Source organism: Epinephelus lanceolatus, chromosome 4 (genome assembly GCF_041903045.1).
Source record: "Epinephelus lanceolatus isolate andai-2023 chromosome 4, ASM4190304v1, whole genome shotgun sequence".
Taxonomy (NCBI): domain Eukaryota; kingdom Metazoa; phylum Chordata; class Actinopteri; order Perciformes; family Serranidae; genus Epinephelus; species Epinephelus lanceolatus.
In genome coordinates, this window is record NC_135737.1 from 30,794,077 (window position 1) to 30,805,839 (window position 11,763).

Consider the following 11,763-nt stretch of genomic DNA (forward strand, 5'->3'; position numbering starts at 1 on the left):
AGCCGGATTCGAACCAGCGGCCACTGCAGCGAGGCGATGCCTCTGTACATGGGGTGCTGGCACTATCCACTACGCTACCGACGCCCTGACATTAACTTTAATAATTTGCTTCCCTGCACCAGTCTATGGCCATTACGTCTAATATCCGATGAAAACTTGATGCTAAGGTGTCTCTCTGTGTATGAGGAAATACAACTTCCATGTTGTGACTACTATAAACAGAAACTACTGTAAGAGCAAATATGGAAAGCAGCATCCACACGGTGGTTTTTCAAGCCCGAGCCTCAGTGACACACAAACTGGAAACACACTGAATTGATTAAGTTACATGTAAACACCTTTATTGTGTAAAACTATTACACTGATGGCAGTGAAATACTGGAACACTGTCAGGGATATTTTACTTAAACAGAGACAGTAATGAAAACAGAGTGAGCACCATAATCCTTCAGAGAGAGCTATAACGTCAACATGGTGGTATACCAAAATGTAACTTTAATGAAAATCCAAGTGTAAATAAAACATTGTGACAAATCTGATGATGGATTAGAGAGAACCTGGGTCTTAAAACACTAACTCAGATTGATCATGGTTGTCTTAAAACTGAAGTTACAGTTTAGCCCGTGCAGTAAGCTCACATACAGTAGAACCTCTTAATGCCGAGCTCATGATATGGATCAACAACATGAAAGAAATATTAATAACTTAAGCAGGGATGATGGGAAATGGAACTGCTGTTGCTAAAGCACACAGTGAAATATGTTGTTATGCAGACAGGTAATAAAAAAGATAAAAGGAAATGCACTGTGTGATACAAAGGGTGAACAGTTTTTGACTTCTCATTATTTTTTAAGCGAGTGTGAAAAACAATTTTCAACTATGGGGTCTCTTTTCTCCCAGACAAATACTGGGGGCGTATTGGAAAGATGAACTACAGATTTTTAAGAACAAGGCTGAACAGGCAAGGAGAGCCTGGACAGACTTTGCCAAACTGTAAAGCAACAGACATGGAAATAAAGACAGCTCTCTGTCTCCATCTAGTGGCAAAAACAGGCAACAGTATCTACTGGAGAGGTGATTTTCTTTATCACCGTGTCAGCGAGTTGTCCTTTCATGTTCTAAAGGCTTTGTTTTGTCACATTATTATTCCACTTAGAGAAAATGTTAAGTTGAGAAAGTAAAATACTCAAAGGAAACAACACAAACTTAACAGTTTTATAGTTTTAAGCTGTTTTGGGTTTAATGTTTGAGGAGACTTTTATACAAAGCAAAGAGTCATTTCACAAATGTAACAAGAAATTCATGTGAATTGGTTTCAAAGCCACACGACATGGTAAAAACACATTTGCAGCTCACTATACTCTAGAGAAATGTAATTACTACATATCAGTGCTGTGCAGAAGGACAAAAAATGTACATTTTGGTACAAAAATACAATAATCCGTAAACTAATGTGATATCCCTACAGAGGAACAGAGAGAGGCGCAGACAGTGTTACCATATCTATAATGGAACATACTGAAAATAAAATGCCTGTACCCATGACTCATTCTAGATTTGCATTTTGCCTTTAAATGAACTGAAATTTGAATGACCACCAGCATGCATGAAACACCCAGCTCCTAAAGGCAGTCTGCTACAAGGCAGAGCAAAGCACCAGGAGCTAGTTACAGATTCAGAGTGTCTGCAGAGAAACAAGTACTGAATAATGAATCTAATGAGGCAGGTGTAATGATGTTCAAAGGCTCACTGGCTGTTATTTGGATGGATGCTCAAAGCGATGGTATGGCGGTTGATGTTTTATCCTAAATTGATTTTTATTTTCAATTATGTCTCGGTGAGTATTTCTGGGTCAGTCCACATTGCAAGATATGACAAAGAACATTAAATTACCATGTGATTTACTATACATTCACATTATTGTTTTCACATCACGGACAGTCAATATTTCTTTTCAAAGCTCGGCCAGGTGGGCTCAGGCAAGGCCAGTGAAAACTAAAGCTGAAAATATCATATATTATTTCCTTTGTATATGAAACAAACATGAAAATAAAAATGCAAAAGGAATAAAACAAATCTTCTGTATCAGAATACCACAAGTGAGAGGTACGCCTGCTAACCCTTTTTGCTCTTTCATGGGTACCTGGTTGTCAGCCGAACCTGGCAAGTCCTGTTTGACCCAGTTGTGGAAATCACAGTGGTGTTTGATTCCCTCTGTGGATAGACAGGAACTACTATCCTCTCTTTAGGATTAGCCCAAACCCACAGGGCCCTGTTCATCAGCTCCAGGGTAGCAGAGAGGATAAGGTCATAACTTCTGGATCACCACTTGGAACTTACCTGGTGAGACAAAATTAAGAAGAGGTAAACTATCTGTTTTAGGGGTTGACAGATAATCGACCTGGCTGATTATCGGGGCCGATATTATGAATTTTTGGGGTTATTGGCACCTGTGATTTTTTTCAGTTTTATTTTCCTTAGCGGTGCTGTTTTGCCCCTGGCATGCTTCTCACTGCCTGCACGTACCACTCTAGGCCCTTATAAGCAAACTCAAGACCTACCTTTTTAGCCTGACTTTTAATTAAGCTCTCCTTTATTTTATTTTATTTTATTATCATTTTTATTATCTGTTTTTATTTAGCTAGCATATTCATTTACTGTTCAGTGTTTTACTTACTATTTCACGTACTTTAAACCTCAGGGAGCGCTTTTATATTTTTCTATTCATTTGTTTACTTGTCAAAGTCTTTTTTTCAAAGTGCTGCTGGCAGCTCCCTGTACTGTTTCATTGGAAAAGTTCTCAGAATGAATATATGCTTAATTGCATTTGAATGTAATGCTTTGTCAGTGTTTCTTTTTTTTTTAAATTCTGTGTCAGCTATGATTTTCACAGCGGTTGTAAATATCGGCTATCGGTATCTCTATTTCATAATAATTGGTGTCGGCATCGGCTCTGAAAAAACCATATCGTCGATCCCTAATCTGTTTGGACCTTGACAGTATACTATGCAGGACAGTCGGTTACAGTTTGTAAACAAGCTTGCCGACAAAGATGAAAGTAAAAGCCAACCCTAGATTAACTCTCGTTTGGCATTTCACCTCACTATATTTGCGTTCTTTTGGCACTGTGTCTCTTGGATGCCTGCTATTTATGGTCTGGCACCTGGTTGCTTACTTTTTATAAAGCCCTGACCTCATCTGCGTGCTGTCAGGGTAGATGCCCATAAACATCCCAAGCACAGTCAATAAGAAGCAGGAAAATACACCATCACACACTTATGTTGGGTCATACGTGATAATTGAGAAGGATTACTTCTGCATGACTCTACATTGTTTTTCTAAGAGAACCCTGCATAGTATATCTTTAAAAGATATATCCAAAATGTAGCACCCTACTTAATGATACTTAATGAATCTCACAAACATGTCCTGACCTAACTGATCACACAACCTAACAGTTTCTTAACAGCATGTTATGTTACCACAACCTTTCCCACAGTAAAGAAAAACATGAATGATATTCTGATAGTACTCACAGGATGGCATAACAGAGACCTCAGCTGTCACCACGCTGTCCATACCAAGGTTAGACAGAGCTCCCCTCACAATGCCACATGAAAAAGCAAGGTACTGAAAGGAAACACATAAAAATACAAATTAACATGAGACGTATGGAGGTGGATTTTATTATTTCAGAGAAACAGTATACTCACCTTAGGAGCCTGATCCAAGTATTGTTTTCCACTGGAGAGCTGAGTGAGCAGAGAAAATTTGTTGTCCTGCAGAACATAGGTGCCCTATAGCAGAAAATAAAGGCAGGTATAGTAAGAAACCTTGTAACAAACAACACATTTTAAAGGATAACTTTTGTGTTTTTCAACCTGGACCATATTTCCCTGTGTAAATTGGACACAGAGACTGATGTGAACAACAATTTTTGAAATTGGTCCAGTATTGAGCGAGTGGTAGCTGCGGGACGGGCTGCAATGGAAGCTCACGGGCAATTGAACACTGTCACTGTATGTCCATTAAAAGTGGTTATCTTCATCACAGACGGCTCAGATTGTTTTTATAAGTGGTTGAGGTGTCTCTTTACCTTTCACTTGATCAGGTCTGTTTGTTATTGCCTTGTTAAGCAGAAGTCTTATTCTGAAATATCATGAGATGTCACTTGTTGCAGGAAAACAACAGTGGAAATGTGTGTGAGATCTGTAGAGTATAGTAATCAGAGTGGTTTGCAAAGCAAGTAGTTTAGTGTTGTCTAAAAGATATTCAATGTCATGGATTATCCTGATTTCAATCATGTGGATGAGGCTTTTGAATTTGAATTCTGCCTGTTTTTATGTGAGCCAGAGTATACGCATGAAGAGCGGACAAGGAGAGAGGGAGGAGAAAAGGCAGCAGAGGGTGAACCAGCAGCAAAGCCATGAAGCTGGAAGGCGGATGGTGTTCCTGTGGGTCCTGTGACCCTATGTCCACAGAGGAAAAATTCCTATTTTGTTAAGAGTGGTTCAAGTTTACCCACTCCTGATCTGTGCCAACAAAATGAGGAGCTATACTCTAACCAGCTGTCATTGACCATCTTTGTTGGATATGGACACACTGAAGTTTTGGCTAGTTGGGCTACAAATGAATCCTAACACTCCTGTCCATACACTGCACATGCACACCTGGCGATGATATTGAAAATCTCTTACACTAAATACATTTTCTATAAAATATGCTGGTTATTATACTCTCTCCAAATCTTACATAGGTTTCCTATGTTGTCTGACTGCAACAGTTGACATCTCGTGATATTTCAGTACCAGACTTCCACTTAACAAGGCAATAACGAATGGACTGAATCAAGAGAACGGTGAAGAGACACCTCCACCACTTAAAGCAACAATCTGAGCTCTCTGTGAAAAAAAAAACAAAACACTTTTAATTAACACACAGTGATGGCACTCAATTGCCCTGTGTGCTTCCATTGCAGCCCGTCCCGCGGCTGCTGGCAGCTGCCTGCTCGCTCAATACTGGACCAATTTAAGAAACTGTGGTTCACATCAGTCTCTTTAACCAGTTTACACTATGAAAAGGGTCCAGGTTGAAAAATGCTTAAGTTATCCTTTAACTGACACTGAATATGATTTTGTATATATTATTTTCTTCATTTACCAGCAAAGCTTCCTATAATTTAAAGGAGGTTATGTAAGATATGACCATAGTTGAGTTGTATTGAAGATTTAGATATTCTAAGCTCTTCTTTGCCAACATGATCTGTGTAATCACAAACTAAGTCACATTTTCACAAAAGAGACAGAAATTCCTGACAGTGAAAACACTAATCTAAACTTTTATTTTACCTGATGGTTTGTTCTAAGGTTGTCAACCTGCCTCCGGAACACCTTCGTCCAGAAGTCTTTACAGATGAATTTCATTACATCCAGTTCATCCTTGAAGCTGGGAGAGTCCCTGGTCAACCTAGATGGACCAAACATAAACACAAGCACTTAATAAAAGTGAGGATGCATGTTGCACAGCATTTACTGTTGCACATACAGTATGTGAGTGTTCGTCTACCTCTCAATGAGTCCTTGTCCCACCCTGAAGCCCATGCTTTCAAGGACAGACACACAAACAGCTCTGTCCTGGAGAGAAGAAAGGTCAAGCTGTTTATTGGCTCAGTGGACAATAAATTATTGTGTGTGTTAATGTGGTTTGTCCTGACAAAACTGCAATGTTATCATGTGATGGTTAGCTGAATTGTGAAGCCTGAGAGTGGGAGAGTGATTATCTGGTTGGTATCTACAAATATGCGCTAATTAGCCAGCACAATTAATACCAAATAGTGATAGTATTTTGAAAGGTGCTCCCAGACCACAGTGTAACTCAAGTCTAAGATTATTCTTCACATTAAGTGTCAGTTGACTGATTCCTGCCTTTATTGAACACACCTTGTTATCCATCTCTCCTTTACCGGACTGCTGCTCCTTGTAAATATGTGACACAATCTCCATGTGGAGAAAGTCGAACAGAGACTCGTCTGCCATATCTGCCAAATACACAAAAGTGATTATAAACCCCAACATAACGCTTGAATAAAACAGTTTCACTTACCACTACCGCTAAATTTGAAAACCCTTAACGTCGTTAGCATTAGCTTGACAGTTAGCGCTAGATAGCAAACAAGTGTTGTTCACAGGCAAAATTGCCCAGGCCTAATCTTTCCTATGTCGGCATATGAGACAACACAAAGCAATGCATGTGTGTATAACATAGCTTGCAATTAATCTGATTGAATTCAACAGCGTGGACTGTTAAATGTACCGTACCTGTAGGTTGCTAGCATAGATTTTAAGCTACGAGTAAACATAAGCCTGCTTCCTGGGTTGCGCTCGAAATATTCACCAGGGTACTCCTCGGGGTTCACTCTGGCGGAGTTAGTGGGAATTAACTCCTTAAATGAACGTTAATCACACGATCCAACAACAAAGAACATTCAAAAAACTATATTTACAGTAATACAATATATTACTTTCAAGAAAAGGGTGTTAGAAAATTCGTTAGAGAGTAGGAAATTCACGTTGAATTTAGGCATACGCCGATACAATTACAAACAGACTCTCTGACACGGAGCTGACATGTCTTCCAATTGCGGTATGAAACGTCACTTGTCATGTGACATGATACTGCAGCTCCGATTGGGTGTTGGAGAACAAGCCATTTCCTTATTGCTCATGTGATTTGTGTTTTCAACAACACAGGAAAGGTTTGACAGTTTCGGGTTTTTTGGACTCTGTATTTAAACATTTAACTTTTACATTGTATTTTAGACTCTCTCTGAGACAACGTGTATTGAGCAAAGTGAAGCCGGTATGTCTGGAATACTGTAGCATATAACTTCCCGTTTTATTAGTAAGCTACAGTAACTGTAGGTTGTTACAGTGTAGCTAATGTAGCTGTGTGTGTTTGTGTGTGTGCAGCCATGTCCAGCAGCTACCAGATTGTGGTGCAGGGCGAGGCCTCTGAGACAGACTCTGATGATGAAGTCTACATCACCTCCATGCCACCTCCTCAAACTGCCACAGTCGGAGCCAAGGTTGTGTTGCATGCTCTGTGTGTGTTTCAGAGATAAAAGTGTGTTCAGCAGCATTGACCAATACGTCACCTCTCCTGTCATTAACCTGCAGTCTGCTTTGTCTGTGATCTTGGGTGCTGTCAGGTTCCTGGGGAGGCGTCTGAAACAGACAGTGAGGGTGAGGAGGAGGAGCAGGCGGACCGAGCATCCTCACTGAGCCAGGAGAGCACTCAGATACTCAGGAGAGACCTGCCTCCTCTTATTGTAGTTAGAGACCATCCTGATATACAGTCCATCGTGGAAGACAGGCCAAGTCCCACACACAGGCCACAAGGTGAGGAAAACCATATAACAGTGGTTCCCAAACTGGTGGGTTGCGGCACAGTCCGTAAAAAACACTATTTATTTTTAAGTACAGTGAATTTCTGGCACAGAGCTTTTAATTTGAAATGCTGTTTCCTGCTGTAGAGTGAGTCAGAAATGGACAGTAGACTAGCTTGACAACATGTCCAAACCCAAGTATGATGCTGAATGTATGTAACTGTGTGGACCTTGAACCACTGCCAAACGAGAAATCTGGACCCTGGGGCTGGGCCAGTTGGGAACCACTGCCATATAACATAATAAGTATAATAGATATTCCAGTGATCATTATGTGACAGAATACTTGTTACTTAGAGATCCGTTTACTGGCTTCTCATGATCTGCATCAGTGAGTGGATCATCAGCTCCAGTGATGCATTTGAAATTTGTTTGATAGCTCTGATAAAGCTGGTAGTTTGACCTTTGAGTTAAGAGTATCTTGCCACAAAGCCCTCCACGGTTAAACTATCCTTATTATTACTACATGGGTAGCCTTACTTAAGATCATATATTGTGGAGTGTTTGTTGTTGCAATGATAACTGATTACTTTTGACCAGTGTATTTCAGTGTTTGGCTTTTTTCCCCGTCACATTTCATCAGTGTTTAGTCACTGATGGCTTTAATCAGATGGAGAAGTGAACGATGAAATTTAAGTTTAGCTCTCAGTTATTTCAGTGTGTCGTTCTGTTTGCAGGTGAGACCCTTTTACAACAGAAGCTGCAGGAATCCAACAGCCGGCTGTTTACTGATGTTGCACAGACACTACGGCATGTTTATGGCAGTGCCACTCGAGAAGTAAGTAGATGTGTTTGACTCTGGAGTGGACATTTATCATTACATTTATAAATTAGGTATATAACATCTTGCTAAATGCCCCTTATACTACATAATTACAACAGAGGCCACTGTACTTATTCTCCAGTGTTGTAGAACAGGAAAAGAATATTTGGGAACTAAACATATTGCTATGCAGAGGAGAAGTAATCAGAATAATGCTGCATAGAGGGCCTGATGCAAACCTGTTGTAATTCAAACATCTAGGATGGCTGTGACGGAGTAAGCTTATGATATAATGTCAGAGGCATGACGTTAGAATAGATAGAAATCATATTGCTATTTTACATGCCAGTACATGTAAAGTGGCAACACTTGTATCATTAACAACAATCTTATGACAAGCATCTTGTCACAGCTGATTGGTTGTGGTTGAAATGTCTTCATTTTAAAAGTTTTTTGACTCTGACTGCTTTTCTTAAAGGTGCAAAGTGCAACAGCTCAGCTGAATACGTCGCAGAGCGCCATCATCAACGCCTCCCACAGCATCCGATTAATCCTGGACGACCTCAAGGCTGTGTCCGAGAAGATCGACATCATCACCAGCTGTCAAATACTGCCTGATATTAACATCAGTAATCCAAATAATTGTACTGCTCCTGCACCTTGAAGAAACAAATCAATATTTATGTGTAAAATATCATCATGGGAATATTTTCCATGAATATCAGAGAGTAGGAGAAAAAGCATATTAGCTTTACTTCAGTGTTTACGAACAGCACCCATGCATATGAACAAATATGTATACTGAACAGTCACACACTATTTATCTGTCAGGTATCTCTGTCCTTGTGCCTGGAGCTCTGGGAATATTTCTGTAAGGAGTAGAAGTTAAGGAAATAAAAGCATGTCCTGTCATCTCATGCTTGCAGCTCTCTTCTTTCACTTTGGTCTTTTTATGAGGCATATCCTTTTATGTCTTTGCTCTTTTTGGATCCTCTGTGATAGGTCAAGGAGGCCAAAGTGTGTAATGTAACACCCCCACTATCCAATGGCTGCTGCCCTAATGGATGAAAGCAAAGGTGGAGATAACTGGAATAATTTTGAGGAATTTTCTCATTTTTTGGTTATAAATTTATTTTCAAAAACAGTAGCATCAAAGAGCAGAAAACGAATACATACCTTTAACTGCACTTACAACAACATGCTGGTCACCTCAACTCATGGAAAAGGACTTTGGGGTCTAAACACAGTTACAAACACGCTCATATATGTCAGTCGTATCTTCACCAACAATGTAAGATAATGCTACTGATTCAATCGGCCTGCTTAACTACTAAAACACTCTCCTGTGTTCAAAGCATCCTGTCCTTTCCCTCCGGTTGTCCTTCCATCCACCCATCAATTCGGTGATGTCCCATATCCAACAATCAACAGCTTCACTGTAAATCCACCCGTACAGACTGTGTTTAGTCATGTCAGACAGGTGTGTAAAGATACACAAACACCACGACCAGGAGGTTAAGAACTGTGCCCACGATACCCGCGATGCCGAGCATGTGTTCAGGGTCCACTTTACATCTGGCTGCTTGAGGGAGCACACGGACAGGCTCGACCACCTGAAAGAGACAGAGAGAGATGTGTGGTGTGTGGACACAATTGAAATGCATCCAAGGCAGGAGTTACTGACATATTTCTACCACCTGATGGCGCCATTGATAAAGATATGACAACACTCACAGAACACAATGTAAGACTTGCTGGTTCTCTTTGGTGTCTATAGTCCAGAAAATCTGCCATCTGCAATTTATGTGTAATAAACACATTATGGCTAATGCAGTGGTGGTAGAAGTACTCTGATCTTTTACTTACTGGTGAGTAAAATACCACAGTGTATTATCTGCCATAGGGTCCAAAGACTTAGGGATGTTGTATGCTGTAAAGCCCTCTGAGGAAAATTGTGCTTTTGGATATTGGGCTGCATAAATAAAACTGAATTGAAAATTTAATTGAATTATTAGAATCAGAATTCAGTTAATTGCCAGGTAGGTTTTCACACACAAGAGGGTTGCTTTTGTGTACTGGTGCTTCACATAAATATTGTAAAGGAAAATGAAATACAAGCCAGTATTACAAAAATCAAGGGAGATTTAAAGAGAACAGAAGAAAAATATAATCAAAACCAAAACCGAAAGACCAGAAAAGTGGACACACTCTGTTACGAATGATTGCCATGCATTTAAGATTATAAAATGCAAAATTATTAACATCAAAATACACTAAAGAAAGTCCTCTGTATGCAGAATGGCACATTTTGCTAGATTATAATGACTGATGCATGAATGTGTACATCACTACATCACTAATGTTGCAGCTGGTGAAGGTGGAGCTACTTCAACATCTTAATAATCCTAATAAGTAATCATTATATTATTGATAATAGGCAGTATTATGAATCTGAATCTACAAGGTAACTCAAGATATCAAATACATTTAGAGAAATGAAATATTTCCCTCTGAACTGTAGTAAAGTACACGTATTAAGTAGCAGAAAATGGAAATGCTGAAGCACAAGTGCCTTAAAATTGTACAGTATAACATTACTTGAGTAAATCTACTTTCCACTACTGGTCTTACCTCTCTGCTGTTTCTCGCTCCTCTGTTATTCCTCAGTTCCTTTGGCGTGGGTCGCTCCATTTCTCACCCTTCAAACTCGAAGCAAAAACTACTTCAACTTTAATCCTGTTCAGTCCCAAAACAAACAGAAACCAATATTCACTGGCAGGACTTTGTGCACCATCAGCAGCTCTCTGAGTTTAAAGTCTTCTTTATCCTCCTCTCCCAGAGCTCCAGAGACCCACAGGTCTGTAAGAAACGAGAGAATAAAGGGATGCTGTTTTGTTTGGCTGTGCGGCTAATGGCACAGTCTGTCACAAAAGGCCAAGAAGCTGCTCTGTGTTAGGTTGCGTTGGCTCGTAGCTGCCTGTGTCTGGCTTTCTGTGTCTCCAGTGTATTGCAAAGGGAGTGAAGAGGCCTCAAATACTTTGTGTTGACGTCACCGGTGTCCTCTTATTTGTGTGTGTGTGTGTGTGTGTGTGTGTGTGTGTGTTCTAATTATTGCTGTGTCTTTAAGTGTGATGGATAAGATTTGCCATGCTGTATCTGAGGATGTGTGTGTGGAAACTGAAAGCTATTTAAGGAGATAAAGACAGTAGAGACGTTTGACTGTAACTACCAGCTACTGTTTCCTGTAGGGAGTTAGTTTACCTTTTACATAGCTTAAAATTATTCAGATGAACAGACACACAGTGCAGCAGTGAATCACATCACATCCATCATGCTTAAAGAAGACAGAAGAGTGGTTGCCATTGGTGAGCCTTGATAATAGAGATCCATTGAGGCTTCATTACAGGTGAACCTGGGGGCAGAGCAGAGGTGAGGTGTTAGTTAGGGTTGTGGTGAAGCTCCCTCAGACCATTCATCATCAAATACCACTAGTTTAGACAATGGAATTTATAATTTGACTTGATTAGCTTGTAAAGTAGTGAGAAAATCAGCTTCA

General features: G+C 40.0%; 2 protein-coding genes across 2 annotated transcripts; one reads left to right on the plus strand and one right to left on the minus strand.

The window, feature by feature from the left end:
- Positions 1-319: 319 nt before the first annotated feature.
- Positions 320-6,449, minus strand: trappc6bl (trafficking protein particle complex subunit 6B, like). Its single transcript, XM_033630525.2, has 7 exons — positions 6,318-6,449; positions 5,940-6,037; positions 5,566-5,633; positions 5,349-5,466; positions 3,714-3,797; positions 3,537-3,630; positions 320-2,340 (listed from the first exon to the last, which is right to left on the minus strand). Exons 2-7 carry the CDS (start codon positions 6,033-6,035, stop codon positions 2,309-2,311), a joined length of 492 nt encoding a protein of 163 aa, XP_033486416.1. The 5' UTR covers positions 6,036-6,037; positions 6,318-6,449; the 3' UTR covers positions 320-2,308.
- A 269-nt stretch (positions 6,450-6,718) lies between these two features.
- bloc1s3 (biogenesis of lysosomal organelles complex-1, subunit 3) lies at positions 6,719-9,119 on the plus strand. The gene is made up of 5 exons (XM_033631944.2): positions 6,719-6,858; positions 6,969-7,084; positions 7,208-7,397; positions 8,122-8,222; positions 8,686-9,119. Exons 2-5 carry the CDS (start codon positions 6,971-6,973, stop codon positions 8,869-8,871), a joined length of 591 nt encoding a protein of 196 aa, XP_033487835.1. The 5' UTR covers positions 6,719-6,858; positions 6,969-6,970; the 3' UTR covers positions 8,872-9,119.
- The last annotated feature ends 2,644 nt before the right edge of the window (positions 9,120-11,763 follow it).

Excerpts from the sequence above, each read along its gene's own strand:
- trappc6bl (XM_033630525.2), bottom strand. The coding sequence starts at position 6,035 with ATGGCAGACGAGTCTCTGTTCGACTTTCTCCACATGGAGATTGTGTCA. Across the intron at positions 5,467-5,565 it reads GGACAAGGACTCATTGAGAG|GTTGACCAGGGACTCTCCCA; the intron begins GTAGACGAACAC and ends TGGTCCATCTAG. Across the intron at positions 3,798-5,348 it reads ACCTTAGAACAAACCATCAG|GGCACCTATGTTCTGCAGGA; the intron begins GTAAAATAAAAG and ends TTTCTGCTATAG.
- bloc1s3 (XM_033631944.2), top strand. The coding sequence starts at position 6,971 with ATGTCCAGCAGCTACCAGATTGTGGTGCAGGGCGAGGCCTCTGAGACA. Across the intron at positions 7,085-7,207 it reads CTGCCACAGTCGGAGCCAAG|GTTCCTGGGGAGGCGTCTGA; the intron begins GTTGTGTTGCAT and ends GGGTGCTGTCAG. Across the intron at positions 7,398-8,121 it reads TCCCACACACAGGCCACAAG|GTGAGACCCTTTTACAACAG; the intron begins GTGAGGAAAACC and ends TTCTGTTTGCAG.